The sequence below is a fragment of the Diorhabda sublineata genome, chromosome 5, assembly GCF_026230105.1.
Source record: "Diorhabda sublineata isolate icDioSubl1.1 chromosome 5, icDioSubl1.1, whole genome shotgun sequence".
In the NCBI taxonomy this organism is placed as follows: Eukaryota; Metazoa; Arthropoda; class Insecta; order Coleoptera; family Chrysomelidae; genus Diorhabda; species Diorhabda sublineata.
In genome coordinates, this window is record NC_079478.1 from 32,981,645 (window position 1) to 33,002,945 (window position 21,301).

Here is a 21,301-nt window from a genome sequence, read left to right on the forward strand (position 1 = left end):
TCTTATAAAAAAATCTCCCTTATCCTACCTAAAAATTATCAAACGAATCTTCCTCCCTCTCTCTCTATTTTCTTTGAAGTAGTTATTTTACTAAATCACCTTCATAAGAGAAGAAAGGAACTTTGTTAATCATTGTAAGTATCTGAATTCATAATTCTATATAAAATATCACTTCAAATGTCTGAATAGTATTTAATATTGTAGAAAGACCAATTCAACTTCTTATTTGTGAATTTCTTGAGGTGAAAACAAGAATTGGAAAGGGAAGTGATGCAGCAGGTACCTTAAAAGCAGTGTTAAATTATCAATATCAGGTTAGTTTAGTTATTCAACCAACAGTTGTCCAAACAATGGATATTATGGTATAGTAGAGGAAAATTTTGAGAAATTTAATCTGTTTCGGATCACATTACCCAGGGATAAAGGGCACAATGAGTTAAATGGCTGGGACACGTCTCCCAAATGAATAATTCCAAAATACCAAAAGGATTATTAAGAGCAGGGGAAAGAAAACAAAAGGAAGACCATGGAAGAAAGGGATATAAGAGGCACAGGACAGAAGTAAATCGAGAAACTTGGTAAAGAAAATCACACTGAAAATATGAAGAAAACTCTGAAGCCATGGGTCAGTGTGGATCTTTGGGTTTATGTAGTATCTAATATCTGGAAAAATGTTTGTCAAAGTTCAAAACTACTTTATTTAACCGAATTTGTGACTTTTGATTATTTTAAAACTAATTTTTTGATCACCAATCAACGCTAAAAAATTATTTTGTGAGATTTTTACTCGATATAGTATTGTTGGTATAACAACTATATTGTATAAAGATATCTTCAACTATTTCTGAGTTGGTTTTCGGGCTAAAAAGCTCCTTCCGAAAACCGTTTTCAGCTATTTGAATTTAAAAAAATGTATCTTGAAAAGATATATTTATAATAAAAAAACGATATATTTGTTTTGATTCAAGGTTGCTCAAAGTCAAGAAGTGATAACCTATTGATCTGATGTGCATATCTTTAGGTATCTGTCTTAAACTTTTAAATCTTTTTATTTAATTGTTCAATTTTGTTTTAAAATAATGTTTAAGAAGATTACAACTGAATTTAATTATGTTAAGCGACAATTTTCATCAGTTAAAAGTAAAATTGGTATAATAGGAGTACCTTTTGGTAAAGGCGCCTCTAAAACAGGAGCCAATAATGGACCTGAAGCGATAAGGACTGGAGGTTTATTTGAACAACTTTCTGGATTTTGTAAGTAAAATACTACTTAAATAATAAAAATAATATCTATATTCATACTAAAAGTAGTTCATTTGTACCTTTTACGAATTCTTAATAAATTATGGAAGTGATCATGTACTTCCAAAGATTTTACATGTAGTCAATTTTGAATTTCTTTTTACTTCCATGTTGGAAAATCTTAATTTCAATTTATTAAAATAAAACCAATTCCTTTATACGAGGAGTAAACATAAACTTGTCAAAATATTTTGTATATCATTAGAATAGTTCCCAATGTACAGATAATGTAATTATGCACACTTTGTATATTAATAAAATAAACTTATTTTTTTAGATGACAAATCCCTGATACACGATTATGGAAATATAGCATACAAGGTTCTCGAAAGGCATAAATCAATTCCAAATATGAAAGAATACAATGAAATGGTATCATGTAATGAAGAGGTTTCTAGAAAAGTGGAAGAATTGCTACGAGATGATCATATCTGCTTAACACTAGGAGGAGATCATTCAATCGGTATGAATAAGCATATCCTGTTTCGAATATTCTGAGGTTATTAGTGTTGTGAAATGTGTTTAATGAAAAACAAAAGTAAATGTGTGATCTTCACCGTTATAGGTAAAACCCACTGCCAACATGCGAACGTTGGATTATGGATGGTTTATTCAACAGAAACAAGATTCCGCGACCCAAATGATTTCTTTTTACTTTAGATTAATTTTAAAAATAGTGATTTTGGTTGAACTATTGCACTAAGGCCCAAAATTTACTGATGAAAAACCAAAGTAAATGTGTGATCTCCATCGTTAAAGGTAAAACCACTGCCAACATGCAAACGTTGGATTGTGGATGACTTGTTTAACAGAAACGAGCCACTGTGACTCAAAGGAAATAATTCTTCTTCTTTTCTATTTGCCTTTTGTCTAAAGACATACAGCCGAGATCTGTGTTTGCTTGTAAACAGCTTGTTTGAAGATTGCACCGTGAGGTACGTCTTAAGACAAAGGGTAGCAGATATAGAATCTTCACGTCCTGTGGTGTATCCAGGACATTACACAGAGAGTTGCACAAGGAGAGTAGGTTAAAGAAAGAACTTTTTTTCTGAGAGTGAAAAAATACAGCTTTAGAAAGTAGCTCATATGAAAGTAAAAATATTCTCTACCATTCTACAACTATTATAAGCTATGCCATGCATTACAAAATTGGATATAAACGCCTATTGTCTATTCGTATCAGGTACTTGACTAAAAGCTCCACTGACTTCGACCCTGGAACCAGAAGCAACGAATAAATATTAATAAGGACTTGATGATTTTCCTTAGCATTTATTTTATATAGATGTTGTGGAGTAGCCACAATGTGTTAATTTCATTCTATTGATAAGATTACTCATAATAATTTCGTTTCTCAGCTGTATTTCTTTATGATTATGCATGTGTAGTACAGGGTATAACAAACACTGCAACCCAAGTGATCTATTGCTGTGACACTAGGGGATGTTCAGTGGTTACCGAACTCTTTTTAAAAAGTTCAGTATATGGCTATAGCTGCCAGAGACGATTATCTTCTATTTTATATGCTCTGGAGTTCTCATACTTCGAGAGAATGTGGATTTTTTCTTTTATGTAGCAGAATCTGCACATTGCATTATCTGTTAAACCTAACGTCTCCATTAAGCAGCAATGCCCCTACAAAATTGTTTTTACTCAGATTAGTACATTAATTGGATTATATAAAGTAATCTATTTTCCATGTTAAGGTAGATAAGGTTAAATGGGTATTCAAATTAGTAGAATACAAAAGTTTACATTTTAATTTTCTCGTGAATAATTGATATTTTGGATTTGAAATTGAATGTAGAGTTAACATCAAAGTAAAAAAGTAACATCAAATTTGAAAATTACTGCGTATGGTTAGCTGTGTACTTATCTGCTATATTGTGACCAATTCAATGTTAGAAATCGTTTCACAAAGTTTCTCATTTAACAAAAGTTTTATCTTTGGCAAGAGCCAGTGGTCACTTGGTACAAAATCTGGTAAATAAGGTGGATATGGATAGATGTCTTTTTCTAAATATATGGGAGTTTTTTCTTAACCGAGTTATCGAATAGACAACCATCTGTTTGACGAACTGGTTTGTCTACTTTTTAACACAATCTCTTCTGTTTTAAATTTAATTTTAAAAGCCAAATAAATTTCGCAAATGTTGATTTTTTATTTATGATTTGCAGCGGTAGGTACAGTAGATGGACACGTCAAAGCCAAAAAAGATATTTGCATTTTATGGATAGACGCGCATGCAGATTTAAATACAAATAAAACATCAGACAGTGGAAACATTCACGGCATGCCTTTGGCTATTCTAGCGTCAGAATTATCCGACTACTGGCCTTACTTACCAGGTATGGATTGGCAGAAACCGGTAATATCTCTTAGAAATTTAGCTTATATAGGATTAAGATCGGTCGATCCATATGAGAGAATGGTCATAGATAAACTTGGTATAACTGCTTTTGGTATGGCCGACGTCGAAGAGCACGGAATACATTCTGTGGTTGAAATGGCTTTGAGAGCCATTGATCCCGATAAAACTAGATCAATACATGTTAGTTTTGATATCGATTCACTGGATACTTTGGAAGCGCCTAGTACTGGAACCTCCGGTAAGTTGTGATATTATTAACTTTAACCAAAATTTCCGGAACCTTCAATAATATTCATCATCAAGCCTTTTTTGATGTGGATTACTCCTCTATTTTTGTCTTCTCCAGTTCTTTATATTAAGTGCTATTATGTCCTCCTCTATTTCGTTTCTCCAAGTCTTTCTCGACCTGCCTCTTCTCCTTGGTTACAATGGGGTCCATTGCATTATCCTTTCTCTCGGTTCCTTTAAGTTCTTCTTCTTCCCTTTTGTTGATTACTGTTGTTTCCATCGCATAATTGATAATATTAATGATGAAAATTATCCACTGTCACTCACTATTACACAATCTTTATTTTCAAGTCACCGGGCTACCATAGAATGTTAAATTAACCTCTATATTATAATTTTATTAGCTTCTGTTCATAGTTCTCATTGATTTAAAATATTATTGATTGCTATTATTTCACTTACAGTTCGCGGGGGTTTAACATTAAGAGAAGGAATTCACCTTATGGAAATGGTATATGATACAGGTAGATTAAGTGCAATGGATCTAGTAGAAGTTAATCCAGATCTAGGAAGCGAGCAAGATGTTAAAAAAACTGTAGATGCTGCAATTCAATTAATATCGGCTGCATTTGGAAATAACCGGCGAGGGATGAAACTTAAAAATGCTACATTGCCTTTACAAACATTCCCTCCAACACGACCTCCAATAATGTGAGCAACCATGATGTAATGACTTTCCGAGGGAAATACAACTGCAAATGTAAATACTAGCTATCTGTACTTGGTACAATAATCGATCCATTCAAAAATTGATCAAGTTTGTTTATTAGAACTAGGTATATGTGGAGTACTTTGAGTAACATGTTGAATTGAGTTTTTGGCTAGACTTTGAGCAGGCAAATTTAGTACTGGATTTCTTTCGTACAATTTTCGCCATAGGTTGTCGAGCATTATACAATATATGGCTGCCAAACTTCTCATATGCACCTATCGGCTGTCATAACCAAGTCAAAATTTACACTTCCCCATCCCATTACTGAACTGAACTAACTTATTGTAAAAAATAGTTTTGGAAGAAATGTCAATTTTTATGTTGTTAGTGGCAGAATAGGAAAAAGGCAACGCAACTTCTTATTGTTTTCTACTTAGACTTACTTCACGTTCCCTTTTAATTTTCACAAAAGTAACTTTTATGTTTTGGTTTTTCCTTTTTTTTATTGTGTTGACTCAGTTGAAATTTTAGGAACCGCCACTATACAAATATTCACATTTGCATTACCTGTGTATGTATGTATATATCAAGCATTACAAAGTAATTATTACAAAGATTTTTTCAACCACTATAATATCATCTTGTAAATGTACTAAATAAATCAAACTATTTTACTGATCTTTGGAGATCACCTCAAATTCCAATAACCCTGTGACCTACCATCCTGAACTAAAATAATAGTTCTCAGATATTGAAATTTTAAAATTACCAGTTGGTTAGAAACATCAAAAATTTATAATAATTTTATACCCATTTATGCAAACTAGTTAAATTTGAGCAGTATTATATCTTGAGTGAACCCGAATGTAAATTTTCAAATCTCTCAATTAGGCTAAAATCTCCCACTTGAGAGAATATTGGATTTTCTGGTTTTATGCACCTTTTTTTTGGTTAGGAGTATATCAAAAAGATAAAAATAATAGAATTAGAAAAGAATAATCCAAAAATATACCATTTTTCAACCCTTGTATCCCTCTGAAATGTGCTTAAAATTCAAAACGTGCTAGATTATTTTTATGCTAAATTAATTACCATATTAAAAAACTATCTATAGTCTATCTATCTAAAAAATTTATCAAACAGCAAAGGTCATCAATATTTTTCCATGTATGACTATTATACCAGTGACTGTATATAAAACTAGTAATTGTTGTTAGTACAAAACTGTAAATTGTATTATTAATAAAAATTATTTTAGTTGAATTCTTTCTATCTTTTATCTGACCTTTTAACCTTTCCTATTTTATCCCCTCTGCAAATAGGCGCAAATCGTGGTCAAAATTATATTTGCACATTTTTATGATGAATTTGTTGAAAATATAACTTTGATCTAATGCCCAATACACATGGAGAAATTAACAAGAAACTAAACTCAAAAGTGACTGAAGTCACGAACTGTTTGTCACCTGATTAGTGACATGTATCTGCACACATAGCAGACTTAATTGTGACGGCATCTGACTGACTCAAAAGTAAATAGTTCATTTTGCTTTATAACAGCTTGAAGTAATTAAAATTTGCAACAATTTTGAGCTTTCCAGACTTTTTTCTAAATAAACAATGATTGTATTAGAACATATTTATTTCCTTATTCTAACAAGGAGCTATTCTATCCTCTTTTTAAGTTCATCTATAAAAAATAAATTACCTCAGCGGCGAACCAAACAATTCAATTTTAACTTCATTTGCAAATATCCATCTTTGGAATATTGCTCTCATATTTGGAGCTCGGCTCCCAAGCATACCCTGAAGAGGTTCGACTCAATACAGAAGAGAACAATTCGATTTATAGACGATTCAGAGTTGATTAGAAACTTGGGCAGCTTAAAGTTTGGAAGAAAGTTGCTGACCTGACTCTTATTTTACCGATACTACCAGGGCAAATTACTGGATATCAACTGAAACATACCCAGTAGCTTGACTGATATTTACTGGATGTTTTCAAACAGTTTTTTTCTGTAAAATGCTTCTCACAAACAAATATTGTTATCTCCAATTAAAAAAAAATTCAACACATTCATGTTCATAAATAAATATTATAATTCAATGAAAAGAACAAAATTTTTAAATATAACACCATCCATTATCTATTACATTATTTAGGTCCAATCATTTCAGACGGTTTCACCCATTCGTCAAACTGTTGTTCTGTAAGTATTCCCAATTTCACAGCGGTTTTCTTCAAAGTTGAATTTTCTTTGTGAGCCGTCTTGGCAATCAGAGCGGCTTTATCATATCCAATATGGGGATTCAATGCCGTAACCAACATCAAACTTTCGTTCAATAATTTATCTATTCTTTCAGTATTTGCTTTAATTCCATCGACGCAATTCTTGGTGAAGCATTTGGTACTATCACCTAATAGTCTTATCGACCTAAGTACGTTGGATACAATCATAGGCTTGAAAACGTTAAGTTCAAAGTGACCGTTAGCACCACCGATGGTAACAGCAACGTGGTTACCCATTACTTGAGCCGCAACCATTGTAATAGCTTCACACTGAGTAGGATTGACTTTTCCCGGCATAATAGAACTACCTGGTTCATTTTCGGGAAGAGAGAGTTCTCCTAAACCACAACGGGGACCAGATGCTAAAAATCTACGAGGAAAATAATCAGTTTACTTGTTCGATTAATATTCTTAATTTTCACCTAATATCATTGGCGATTTTCATTAGAGATACAGCTATGACATTCAAAGCTCCAGATACCTCGACCATTGCATCACGAGCAGCTAGCGCTTCAAATTTATTTGGTGCGGAAGTGAAAGGTAAACCAGTCAATTCCGAGATTTTCGCGGCACATTTTTCAGCAAAACCTTTTCTTGTATTCAAACCAGTACCGACAGCAGTACCTCCCAAAGCCAGCATTCTTACCCTGCCAAAAAAAATTATAATGAATTCTGGTACTACAAGATGTTGATACTGAAAGACAAAACTAGCAGTTTTAAAAAAGACAAATGAAATTTTGAAATCAGTACAACAGTTGGATAACAGACCGATGAGACAATGTTCTTTGGTATGATAAATCAAAGTATAAAATTTGTGAATCCAAGAGATATGTGTTTATACGAGGGTGCATCAAAAGGCCTGATTTTCCAATGAAATATACGTTTTAGAATAAACAAATCTATTTTTAATTCAATTTCTGTCTTTGGACATTTTTTTTTTCGTTTCTCCTATTTTCTTTTATTCCTTTTATAATATAGAATTTGTCGAATTAATCAAAATAAATAGGTTCTTTTTGTAAGATGATCTCATCACTAGAGTTATATCTCTTCCAGCTGAGCTATTTCTTCAGGTTTGCAACCAAGACATAATTAAGTTCAAATTTGAAGAAACGAGCAGATCAGAGAACAGTTCTTAGTAGAAACCATGGATTTTTGTTACCGAAACTGCATATTTCTGCACTCTGGCATTATTCTACTGCAAGAGAATTTCTTGGCCAATTGTAATCACCTTTTGAAGGTGATCAATGTAGTTGTGAAAGTCAAGTCAAGCTGATAAATTCACCTTATCTCTTTTTGGTGTCAATTTAAGGCGAGGAAGTAACTGTTTTGACTACTACTTGATATCTGGTGCATTGTGATGGATTCATGTTTCGTCCAGGGTTAAGAAATAACTTCCTACATATTGCAATTAATCCTGTGACGTTGTAACATGATTATATTTGTGGTTGGTGGTTGACCTAGCAATCATCTTGCGGAAAGTTCATACTCAAAAGTAATTATTCAATATTGGAACCATTGAGTCGAGTAAGATTTCTATTGGTTTCGCCCTTTTAATCTACGTTCTACCAACGCCATATTGTGAATTATTTTGGGTGTACAGACTTCAATTGGGCATCTTCCATGTTTGGATGAAATTGAGTAAACAACTTTTTATCATTGAGATTGATGATGTATGTATCAAGTTTAGCCTTATCTGTCTATACAAACTAAATGACGCAGCTTGTTCAAATTTCCTCTCCTTTTGAGAGGAGCCCTGTTGTTGCGGTCTCATTAACCCACCATCGTATGAAGAGATTTCAGAAGTATGTACAATAATCTACCATCATATGTGATGATATAATTCATAGTTTAATATCCCCTGAACTTGGTCATTGATTCTGGAACTATCTGAAAGGATAATGATCCTTTGTTATAATTATTCTGGAGCATTTTACACTGAACTTGATAAAAAGGGGGTGAATTTTATAAAATGACCAGAACTTATATGAAGTATTAATTAAAAAACATTTAGAAATGGAAGGAAAAGGATTTTATTTCACGGAAATAAAATTTTAAATGTTTTTATCTTGAAAAGTAGAAATACTGACCTTGGTAATGTAGCATTAATTCTATCAATTGCGAAAGCCATCTGTTGTGTGTAACCACTAAATTCTTGACCCAAAGTTAACGGTACGGCATCTTGTGTATGTGTCCTCCCTATTTTTATTATATCTTTAAATTCTTTGGATTTTTTGTCTAGTCCTTCGTGTAAAGCTTTTAATCCCGGTAACAAAGTGTGTTCAATTTCAACGGCAACGGCAATGTGCATAGCTGTAGGGAAAGTGTCGTTGCTGCTCTGACTCTTATTTACGTGGTCATTTGGATGGACAGGATCTTTTGAACCAAGTTTACCTCCCAATATTTCTAAAACAAAAAACTGCTATAAAATTTGTATTATTAATTCTCTCTAAAGAGTAAACAATTTTTAATGTAATATATAATGTGTACTATGTGGTGGAAGTCAACTGAATGATGAATTGGTAGGGGAAGACCAATTCAGTGACCAGCTGAATCTCTAGATTTAACTCAAGTTGATTTTTTCTATGAGGAGATTTGAATAATGAAGTATATCTAAAATACCTGCCACTACAAGAAGTCCATGAAAATTAGAATTGGGTATTTGTAATACATTCAATAGCATCCAGGAATTGGCCACAATAAAAAATTTGTAATCAATGAAATTTCTGTTTGTCTATATTTATTTTTTAGATAGGGCGACATTCTGAACAAATGATTATTTAAATTGACACAATTTTTATTATTAAACATTTTTGGGGATAGAGTGCTCAGTGATGTCTATTTAGACAGCTGTCTACTGTATTGAAATACCTCAGAAAATGTGATTTCTACATAATGGGGCTATAATACATCAGTATCCATAAAGCCATTCAGTTGATAAATTTTCAGAACGATGGATTGGTAGAGGAGGACAAATTCTATATTGTCTATATTTATTTCTATATTTATATATATTTATTTTATACACGTGGTGACATTCTGGACAAATGGTGGTTTAAATTGACACAAATTTCATGTTTATTACTACTTATTAAACAAAATAAAGTCATTCAGTTGATAAATTTTCAGAACGATGGATTGGTAGTGAAGGACCAATTCAGGAGTCAGCTGAGTCTCTAGATTTGACTAGTTGATTTTTTCTATGAGGGTATTTGAATAATGAAGTATATCTAAAATACCTGTCACTACAAGAAGTACCCGAAAATTAGAATTAGGTATTTAGAATACATTGAAGAGCATCCAGGAAATGGCCACATTCAAAATTTTGTAATCAAAGACATTTCTTGTTTGTCTATTATTATTATCTATGTTTATTATTTCTTATGAAACAAAATATTCTTCATGAGGTTTTATTATTGTTATTATGCGACATTTTTAGGGAAAGAGGCAACAGTGATGTCATTTTAGACTTTCTGGATAATCAGATAGCTCTACTGTATTGAAATATCTCAGCAAATGTGACTTCTACATAAAGGGGCACTAATACATAAGACAAATTCAGTGGCCAGCTGTATTTCTAGATCTACTTCAAGTTGACTTTTTTCTATCTCACTCACTATAATAACGTATGAAAATTAGAGTTAAATATTTGGAATTGGAAACTTTTTTTTACATTCATTTTAAGAGCAACTAGGAATTGGCCACAATCAAAAATTTGTAATTAAAAAACTTTCTCGTTTGTCCATATTTATTTTATACACATGGTGTCTTCTGTACAAAGGTTCATGAAAATAAGAATTAAGTATTTGGAATTGAAAACTTTTTTGATATTTATTTCAAGAACAACCAGGAATTGGATACAACCAAAAATTTGTAATCAAAGAAATTTCTGTTTGTCTATATTTATTTTTTAGATGGGGAGACATTCTGGACAAATAGTGATTGTTTATATTATTTATTATACAAAAAAGTCTTTGTTGGGTAGTATTACTGAAGTTTATATTAATAGACCAAAATTTTTGAGGAGACAGTCCACAGTGGTGTCTATTTAGACTTTCTGAAGAATCAGTGGCATGTACTTATTGAATTACCTCAGCAAATGTATGTATCAATTTATAGAATGATGTATTGCTAGGGGAGGACTAATTCAGTGGCCAGCGGGGGGTGGGATACTTAAAAAATGAATTCAGCAAAATTTGTATGAAATGGTTTTCTTATAGGTTTTACTTATAATTGGAATTTTCAGTTATTTCATCTTTTATTTTATTTGCAATTATTATGAAACAATATAGACAAAAAAATCTAAACTAACATACCTATGGCCCGGTTACTTATAACTTCATTAGTATTCATGTTAGTCTGGGTACCAGATCCAGTTTGCCAGATAACGAGAGGAAAATGATCACAATATAATTTTCCCGAAATAACATCATCTGCAGCTTTCACAATGGCATCGGCTACTTTGGGATCTAGGCCATAGTCCTTGTTCACTATTGCTGCTGCCTTTTTCAAAATACCCATTGCTGTTATGACGGGATACTGCAGGAAATTAATTACCATTAACAAAATATGAGAAATCTAGTAGTTTAGACTACTTTAACTGCTTAAAATAATATAATTTTACCATTGTGGAAATCTCATACCGCTTGTTTTTTAAATGTACATTTTGTTGAAATTAAATTGCAAAAAAAGCAAATCAAACAAACAGAGAAACTTGTGACTGGACTGTATAATTTATTTTATATTATCAAATGAAGAGTACTGATTGTGAAGTTCTTTTAAATTTGATCGTGCCGTACTTGACAAGGCTTAGTGTTAACAAGCTAACAGTCTACATCATATCTAAGCGCTTAACACATCCCAAATATATTCTATGAGGATTAGATCGGGTTTGAATGGTGGTCTATTCGTGTTTGGATCCTCCAAATGCACCTTTAAGTGTTAAAACTTTCCTAAAGATATTACAAAATCTACTTTAAGGATCTTGGTATATCAAAATGAGATAACGCAAAGAGGATAGGACTTAAAACAGTTCAATTTGTTTCCAATGTATTTTCCATTTCCCATAAATGACTTCTTTTTCATTTAATCGTCTCATTTATGGCACTAGTGCAAGAAAAAAGGATTAGTTTTGGTTTGTAACATACTTTGACCTTGTAAGAAATTGCATGCAATTTTTGGCACATTATCTTGCTTCACGTCAAGCGGTCTTTAAGGATATTATTTTAATTGAACCATGATACGAAATATAATTAATGTAATTAAAAACTAGTACAATACTAGCGATTAATTATATAGAATAATGAGTTTGTAAATTAAAACCGTTTAACTTGTTTTTCCATATTTCATTAATTTGATATTACATTAGATTTACATGTCTAATTGTAAATACAACATAAATCATTGCGATAACAATGAACAATAATTAATTAAGGATTATTTTAATGCTGTAACAATATTATCTGGTGAATTATTAAAGGAAACGAATTTAAAAATTTGAAATCAAAATTTTATAATTATATAGAACAGAGGCGCCAAAAATATAACTATTGGGGGTAATTAATCTCTATACAAAATTGCATCTTTGGGGAGTTATATAGAAGTATGGAACAAAATTTCAAAAAAAATAATTCTTTTCAACCCTCAACTTAAAAGTATCAAATTTGGTAAAGTATATGAGACTATTAGGCGATAAAAACATTCTGGAGCGTTCATTGGGGATGAACGTCAATTGATTTAAAAAATTTCATTTTCATACTTAACAGTCTCATACTGTGTACCAAATTTGGTATTTTTAAGTTAAAGAGTTGCAAATAAAATGTTTCGTGTAATCGTCATAGTGGTTTATTAAGTAATCTAAAATATTGTAGTGGGCGTTTCGTCACTCCATTTTAAAACGAAAAATGATAAGTCTTGTCGTTAATGAGATACAGGGAGCTGAATTGTTTGTAATAAATGTGCTCTGACTGTATGTATCTTCGGGCTAACCAATGGTGGTTAACCATATTCTTTGTATCAAAACATAAAAACTACTTTGTGAAAAAACTATTTATTATTCACGAACATAATTAATTAAACTTAGTTTCAATAATCCGACTACTGTACTCGATGAATGCCTCTTTAAATACCAAAATCCCATTGTAAAGAAAAGCTATTAATAATAATATTTATGGTCCTTAGAGCCACATCAATACAAAAAAGAAGGGTAAGTAATTTGATACTTTAATGAAACTTCAAGTGTCTAAGGGACACTTTGTATCACTTAACTACATGATTAACAGATGTTGTATCTCTGTCTGGGAAACATTCGTGCAATGTTGCCTAATTTTGAATAGGAAGTAATACGAAACAACATGCTTATTCCAAGTGAAATTTGAAAGAATATTGTCAGGTTAGGTTAGGTTAGGTTAGGTCAAATACTTGTCAAACCTAAAAACTAACGCAAAAACGAATAAGAAATTTATATCATACGAATTTTCTGATACCTTTACTAATATACATATTCGTTTAAAGTTGACTGGAACTTTTGTTAAATCAAAGAATATTATTGGAAGACCCACAATTAGAAAACCAGATCCTTCAAATTATTGACCAACATCCAGAAACGAGTACCAGACAAATTGCTGAGAAGAATTTTATAAAAGATATCGGACTATGTAACTGACTACCCGTTTCGTATACAATATTACCAATGGATTTTAATCGCAAACAATCCCAATTTTACTGTTTTCGGATGAAGCCAACTTTCCAAGACATGTCATTATGAGTACATATGGGCCGATGTGAATCCCCAACAGTTGAAACACGGTTCCAACACTCCTTTTCGATCAATGTTTAGCTTTGCATCATCGAAGATAATTTAACAGGACTTCTTTTTTCTTGACCAGTCAGACATACGAAGTCTGGCTATTAAATAACGAGATTGGTTACGGGATTTATTATAAAAATTATTCTACATTCGAATACTCCCCTTCAATATACTCCCATCCCCTCGCCACATAACTTTCCATACGTTTTTACATTGATCAAAGCAGTGCTGGAAGTCTTCTTTGGTGAGGGCCTTTAGGAACCTGCCGTTTTTTGCTTTACCATTTCCATCGACTCAAAGCGGGCCCCTTTCAAAGCAGATATTATCTTCGGAAACAAAAAAAGTCGCACAGTTCCAAATCTGGTGAGTACGGCGGGTGTTGGAGCACTGGAGTGCGCTTACTGGCCAAATGCGTTACAGGCAGGTTTGTGGGGGTATCTAAAATCGTTCATTTACACAGTCCCGATCTTCAAAATCGTATTATACAAGATTGTAATGTTATTCGTAACAACCTTGGTATCTTCGAATGTATTACGCAATCCATTTAGACGCCGAGCGGATGTATTCATTTAGGTTGGAGATGCACATTTTAAACTCTGAAATTTAGTATTCGCCACTATGTATCTAATTAACTACAAGATTTATCATGTTTATAAGAACTTTTCGTCTTAAATGGAGTGATGAAGCGTCCTATATAATATTTTAGATTACTTAGGTAGCAGCCACTCCAATATACGCCTCTGCTCTGTATCGGTTCTCATGCAGTTCAATGTTGATATGTGCATAGTACTTTCCAAAATAAAAGAACATTACGAAAAATGTAAAAAGTTTCCACTATAATTTGCCTTCACCGCTAATTTTTAGATACAAAAATGTATTGTTAAAAAATTGTACGAAATTAACAATTTTTTTGCTAAAGTATTTTATGATTTTTAAATATATTTTTCTATTTTTTCCGGGTCGTTTACTTCTAATCTCGAATATACAAGGTCTGATTCCTTTGCTTTACCCCCGATTCATTTACAATAAGAAATGGTAAAGAAATTACTTTTACTTTTCAATTCCAATGGAAAATTATCGAGAAAAAATAATTGGAAACTTCCTTCGTAATTTTGGAACTGAATTGGCCTAACAAGCTTTACAAAAAAATTTCCTTTGTCTACAGTGCTTTAGAAGACGTCTGCAAATGTCTTATTCTACAGATTCCTCTAATATTAATTTGCATTGAAGTTAATTCTTTTAAATGCAAGTATTTAATTACCGTACGTTGCTCAGCACGATTCATTTTGTTACTGTGATCTGATTATCTCGAATTTAAGTTTCTATTGTTCTATTTCTAGCGTTAGTCTATACATACATAATCGGTTACAATGTAAGGTAATGATAAATTATTGTTTCAATTTATAAATAGATGGAATTTTATGAACAACCTGGTAAGTACTTTACTCAGTTTGATATTTTATAAAACTATTTAACAAACATTCGTCGCACAGAAGCTGAATAAAAACAAGAAAGCTGCACCTACGAGGATGGTCTCAGAAGTACCTGGCCTGACCTAGAGATGACGGTAGTTTCTCGAAAAATGTTGTTTTATGAAGACAATGCACCATCTCATACATCTGTTATTGCAATGGCCAAAAGTAATGAATTAAAGTTTTGATTTGCTACTTCATACACACTATTCTCCAGATTTAGCTCCCTCGAATTACTTTCTCTGCTCGAATATTCTCCAACAATGAAGAGAGTAGGGTATCGAAAAGTGCTAAAAGGAGATTACGTTGAAAAATTTATTTTTTTCCAAAGTTTTTGTGTATTATTTATTGGGCCAGGTTCTTCTGGCACAATCCTTCAGGAACCATCCTCGCAAATAGTCCAACTCCGAGTGAAAATACATTTTCAAATATTTACAACAGTGTGAAAGTCTTTTAAAATTTTTATTATTAGATAATTACAATAAACACATTGATATTTTGAAGGTAAGGTTACTGAAATTGAATGTTGAGAGTTGAAGGTTATTTCATTTGATTTAAAACGCATAATTTCATGAAAATTGATTTAGAAAATCTGGAACATGGATTAAAAGTAGTATTTCAACTAAGTAGGAAAATTTTTCATAGTGTATTGATATAAAAAAACTGTTGTAGACGATAGAAAATATTGACAACACATTTTTTTTATGGTTATTCATAACAAAAACCTTGATTTTATATTTATCTTATTCATCTGTAAACCAGTTTATTGCCTTATTACTTTTCGGTATAGAATATTTGCGTTAAGTTGAATAGTATAACGAAAATACGATATATTTAAAAGGAATGTAAAGAAAATGGTGGTGGTGGATATTAATTATCTTAAAACTGCTCTGAAAACACACCTATAAAGTTTGATATCAACGCATAACTTTTTTAATAATTATAGGAAAGAATATTTAAAAAAATCTCTACAAAGTCTAAAACTCAACACGCAACATCAGATATTATTTTAGTTTATACGAGGTACACAAAAAAAATATGAGTTTTGATCAATTTTGATAATTATTTAAAAAACTTCTCAACACATCACTCATAAGTCGTGTTACTAAGAAAAACATATTTTTTTGCCAAAAATCGATATTTTATCAATCAATGTAATCTGCTTCAAGAGCGATACAATCATTCCAACGCTTCTCTAACTTCTCGATGCCGTGCTTGTAGTATGATTTGTCTTGCCTCAAAATAGGCTTGAGTTTCAGTAATTGCTTCTTCATTTGAGCTGAATTTCTTACGGGCAGGCATTTTTTTGAGATCAGCGAACAGCCAGTAGTCACTGTGGGCGAGATCTGGACTATACGGTGGATGAGGAAGCAATTCGAAGTGTAATTCCTTCAATTTAACCATCATTACCACCGACTTGGGAATCGGTGCATTGTCTTGGTGAAACACTGGTTTTTTCTTCGACATATGAAATCGTTTTTCTATGATTTTCGCATACAAATGATCCAAAAACTATGTAGTAGTCTCTATTGATTGTCTCTCCCTTTTGGAGATAGTCGATGAACAATCTTCCATGTGTATCCCAAAATACTGAAACCTTAACCTTACCAACTGACTGTTGAGCCTTTGGACACTTCGAACGTGGTTCACCAGCTGCAAGTCCACTCAGATGATGTTCGTATTGATTCCGGAGTGAAGTGATGGAACCATATTTCATCCATTATCACATATCGATGCAAAAAATCTGATTTATTACGTGTAAACATGACCAAACCCTAGTGTGAATCATCAACACGTTGTTGTTATTGATCGACTGTGAGTAATCGCGGCACCCACTTTGAAAAAAGCTTCTTGTGGTCAAATAATTGTAAAGACACTGCCTTCTGATATCCTTACGGTCTTAGCTATCCCACGCGAGATTAATTTACGATTAGATATAGCCAATTTGTGGACTTTTTGATGTTTTCTGGAGTAACAACCTCAATTGGACGACCAGAACGTTCATCATCATCATCATCATCAGTGTCTATACGACCACGTTTAAATCCAGCAAGTCAATGACAAATGGGTCTTTTCGATGGGGCAGAGTCCGGATAACACTTTTGAAGCCATTAAATCCATTGTTTTGAAAATAACAAAAGTAGTTTCCCTTACACGACTGTCTCTTTTTTCTGACTAATAGGAGTGTGTTAAATTTTATACATAGTCTTTTGAAAGTTAGTACTTCATAAGGTCATATGGATTTGGATGCAATGGCATCGCCATCTATGTTTCAGTCAAACGACTTATTGAGTGATGTAATAGATACCAAATTAAACTAGAAAGAGCACAGGGAAAAATATATTTATATATAAAAATATATTAATATTGAGAATAATTTAAAGATACTTTCAACGACATTCTCCATTTATTTGCAATATTTTCTTCAGTCAAAATTCTGGGCTTAAGCGTTTTGAGAAAATTGGTATTTTGTTATAAAAAAAGCAAGCAGGTGACTGAACAATTAACAACTCTCATATTCAGCGTAGACATTAATCCATGGGTAGTGATAATGATAATTATCATGAGTATTATAACATAAATATATGCTAGAGAAATTTTACTAAAGGATATAGAATATGAACTAGATCAAAGAAAAAAAATAAAGGTAAATAATCTAAAGAAATATAAAAATTTATAATGAAAATTTGGATATCATTATAAACATGTTTATATCATGGTATTGTTACGAACAAGTTCAAGATATAGGTTGTGATGCCGGTCCTGTCCGATTATAATGGAATTCTAAAATTTGGCGAATTCATGGCATGTTTGAAATATTTTTATAAATAGCTGAATTCGTTTAAGGTTTTTTTTTATAAATGTTTTTATCATAGCAGGTCTTGTTATTTATATGTTCACTTTTTAAAATACGAAAAATGGCGTTTCGGCTTTATATATGGAACATGTTTAAATTAGTTTATAAATAGTCATAGTGAATGGAATGAAATAGAAATGTAATTGAAGAATTTAAATAAAATATAAAAGTTAAGCCTACTGTAAGTGTTTGAATAAATTAAGTGAGTAAGAGGGTGTTTATAAATTTACCCCACCGATGGTAATGGAGACCTAGACGATAATGGGGCTGATCAACTGTTAACACGGGGTTCTCCAGTATCGCAGCAAGAAAGGGTGAGACAATAGATTCTTTGGGTTGCAGTGTATACTAAACCCCAAATCCATACATACATACAATAGTGTAAATAAATAAGGAAAACATTACAAGATAAAAAAGACAAGTGAAAATTCACATTCTTAATTAATATTGTGCATTTTATGATTATACAATTATGGTTAATACTGTATATTTCAACACATGTCGATGAAATATTACAGATGTTAAGTAAATCAATATGCTCGAAATATATTACTAAAAATATTCAGATTAACGTAATGTTGGTTTTGAAATTGTGGTCCTTGGGTCAACTGATAAAGATTTAAAAACGTTTACTTCAATATTCCAAATGTATTGTTTCTTTTGGAGTGTCTGTCAATATTCTATTATTGCCTTATAAGATACAGAATTTTTGGTTCTGATTATAGCATTGACACCTGTGAATAAAACTGTATTTTTTGAAATTACGTAGACAAGGCCAAGATAGTACTCTGCACTCAATACTCGTCAAAAAGTTTTATAATTATCCTTTCTGTAAAAAGTACATCTTATTTTTATACTGTGATTCGACATCTTGTTTATTAAATCATAGCAAAAAATATATATTTAAACACTTTGGAAAAAATCACAATAATGAACTGGAAGAATCTATAAAAAGTTTTTATATAGAAGCTGCTCATAAAAACCTAATTGTGCAAAATGGAATAAAATGTCTGCTGCATCTATACAAGGTAGCAAAGGCAGTAAAATGTATTAATGAATTGTGATAAATTATGTTTTCAAAGGTAGTTGTCAAACCAAAACCTGTTAATCTTGCTAATCCCCCAACATCAGATGCTGCTCAGCATTAATTTTTAGAGTTTACTGCCAAAATGCAGCTTTGGTTATCAAAAAAAAGAATCACCTGACAGTTGGGACCGGAAAAAAGAAAAAGCAGTTTAGCATGTTTTGTTTTGGCACCAATAACGCAAGAAGTTGCTCCAACGAAACTTTTGCATTTGCAGTTGCAGAAAAGTTGAATTATCATGATTTATAGGGCCGGGGCTAAAATAACGACGGGGCTCCCTTAAGGAATTCGAAAACTACAGAATGATTTCCAAATGCCCTCTTGGACCTGGGGCTATAGCCCCCCAAGCCCCTAGCTTAATCCGGCCCTGTCAAATGCATGTGGATATTGTGAAATTAGAAACTAACAATTTTCCAAATTTAGAAATGTCTGAGGATTAAAAAATGATTATGTAGAAAATGAGGCGGAAAACGAGATTTTTCAATCTGAAGAAGACGAGGCTTAAAAAATAATGAAATCCATTTGTTATTATTTTCAACATATTTAAGTTGTACTGATTTTGAAATAAAACTTTTTATGCTTTTTTATTAGACTGAATAAAGTAAATTGAGGTCATATATGTTAGTAATCTGATAAAAAAATATATCCTGAGATTCTTTTCTCAATTATACACATACAGGGTGTTTCTAAATTCATGCAATAAAATTCAGGTGATTACTCGTATGAAATCAAGATGGATCTTTCCTTTAACAAAATTTCCTCAGCCCACCCCTTTCCGAGATATCACCCTTACAAGGTGGTACTAAATTTTTTTTCTAAAATTTCATTTAAGCTAGAAACTTATAATCTGTAATTTTCATACCCTCTACATATTTACTGTTTTACACTCAATTTATTAAAAAAATATTTTAATTATGGTGTTTATTTTATTTCTCTGCAGCTATTGATTTTTGGAAAAAAAAATAAGAATACAAAATATTATTAAATAAAACATGGATTTTGAGTTATAATATCATTTCATAAAATTTCAACTTGAAGAAAAGGTTTTGATATGAAATAAAGTAAGGGTGGCTAATGTCAGAATTTCAAGTTTCTAGCTTTAGAACAAAATTGAAAACTCAATTTTAGTCACCACATTTTAAGGGTGGTATTTCGGAAAGGGGTGGACTTAGGAAATTTTGTTATAGGAAAAGCCCATCTTAATTTCATAAAAGCAATCATCTCCAGAATTTTGTCTCATAAATTTAGAAACTCCCTTAATTTCGAAAAACAGAATTATCCAAATATTAATGTTACTTACAAAATAATATATGTATAACTTTGGTATTGTTGAACAATTTATTGTTTATTATAATTTTTTTGCATAGGTCTGATATTTTTTATTTTATCAGTTAATATTGGGGAAAAACTGGTAAAAAAAGAAACAAATTAAAAAAATTAATGTGCTGACACAGATTGTAAGTATCCATATTCAACAGTTTCACAAAAAAAATATAAATAAAATAATAATACTTAAGAAATGAATGAATTTCCACAAAAAACTGGCACTTTACTGTGTTGTTGAAAAATAATATGGGAATCTTTCAGCAATGTACTTACAGGCATTCGTTCAAATTCACCTCCAATAGGAAAATTAATCGTAGATCTAACAGTCTGTGCTCCATAATATTTATCTGAAGGTACTTTCAATTCTCCAAATGTATCCTTCTCAATTCTGAAGTCAGCCTGCAAAGAATTAGATTGAGACATTTACAATTTTACAATTACATTAACATAATATGATGTTAATACAATTTTGAAGTTTTGAAAGCATATCGAAGTTAAAACAAGTTTAAACAAAATTTTAATTAAAAAATCATAGTGTACTTAATCAAACAAATCATTACTGATGACATAACACCTACCATAGTTGCTATTCGAGGGGAGAAAGATTCTTTACAAAATTTTAATACTGTTCTACCTCCGGCTCCCAAGCGGACACTAGGATTATAAAGTCTTGAAAATACCATGGTTTTGTTTTGATTTAACTCTTTTAAATCTTACTTCTCCCCTGACCTCTCCCAAAGAGCGCAGATTGTTAGAAAATAGCAGACAGAATTTGACAATTACTGTCAATTCAAAAACGGTACTCGCAACATAAAGAAATTTATTTTCCATAATATGATAATAGGCAAAACAA

General features: G+C 31.7%; 2 protein-coding genes across 2 annotated transcripts; one reads left to right on the forward strand and one right to left on the reverse strand.

Moving 5' to 3' along the window:
* The first annotated feature begins 840 nt into the window (after nucleotides 1-840).
* LOC130444603 (arginase, hepatic) lies at nucleotides 841-5,877 on the forward strand. Its single transcript, XM_056779832.1, has 4 exons — nucleotides 841-1,254; nucleotides 1,580-1,765; nucleotides 3,481-3,912; nucleotides 4,367-5,877. Exons 1-4 carry the CDS (start codon nucleotides 1,080-1,082, stop codon nucleotides 4,615-4,617), a joined length of 1,044 nt encoding a protein of 347 aa, XP_056635810.1. The 5' UTR covers nucleotides 841-1,079; the 3' UTR covers nucleotides 4,618-5,877.
* LOC130444602 (fumarate hydratase, mitochondrial-like) lies at nucleotides 5,835-21,260 on the reverse strand. Its single transcript, XM_056779831.1, has 6 exons — nucleotides 21,027-21,260; nucleotides 20,722-20,847; nucleotides 11,218-11,440; nucleotides 8,992-9,307; nucleotides 7,327-7,551; nucleotides 5,835-7,274 (listed from the first exon to the last, which is right to left on the reverse strand). The coding sequence occupies exons 1-6, from the start codon at nucleotides 21,129-21,131 to the stop codon at nucleotides 6,770-6,772; spliced, it is 1,500 nt and encodes a 499-aa protein (XP_056635809.1). The 5' UTR covers nucleotides 21,132-21,260; the 3' UTR covers nucleotides 5,835-6,769.
* Nucleotides 21,261-21,301: the final 41 nt, after the last annotated feature.

Coding starts and splice junctions, on each gene's coding strand:
- LOC130444603 (XM_056779832.1), top strand. CDS start 1,080: ATGTTTAAGAAGATTACAACTGAATTTAATTATGTTAAGCGACAATTT. Junction 1,255..1,579: donor TGAACAACTTTCTGGATTTT/GTAAGTAAAATA, acceptor TTATTTTTTTAG/ATGACAAATCCCTGATACAC. Junction 3,913..4,366: donor GCCTAGTACTGGAACCTCCG/GTAAGTTGTGAT, acceptor TTTCACTTACAG/TTCGCGGGGGTTTAACATTA.
- LOC130444602 (XM_056779831.1), bottom strand. CDS start 21,131: ATGGTATTTTCAAGACTTTATAATCCTAGTGTCCGCTTGGGAGCCGGA. Junction 11,441..20,721: donor GTGAATTTGAACGAATGCCT/GTAAGTACATTG, acceptor AATTTCCTGCAG/TATCCCGTCATAACAGCAAT. Junction 9,308..11,217: donor TATAAGTAACCGGGCCATAG/GTATGTTAGTTT, acceptor TTTTTGTTTTAG/AAATATTGGGAGGTAAACTT.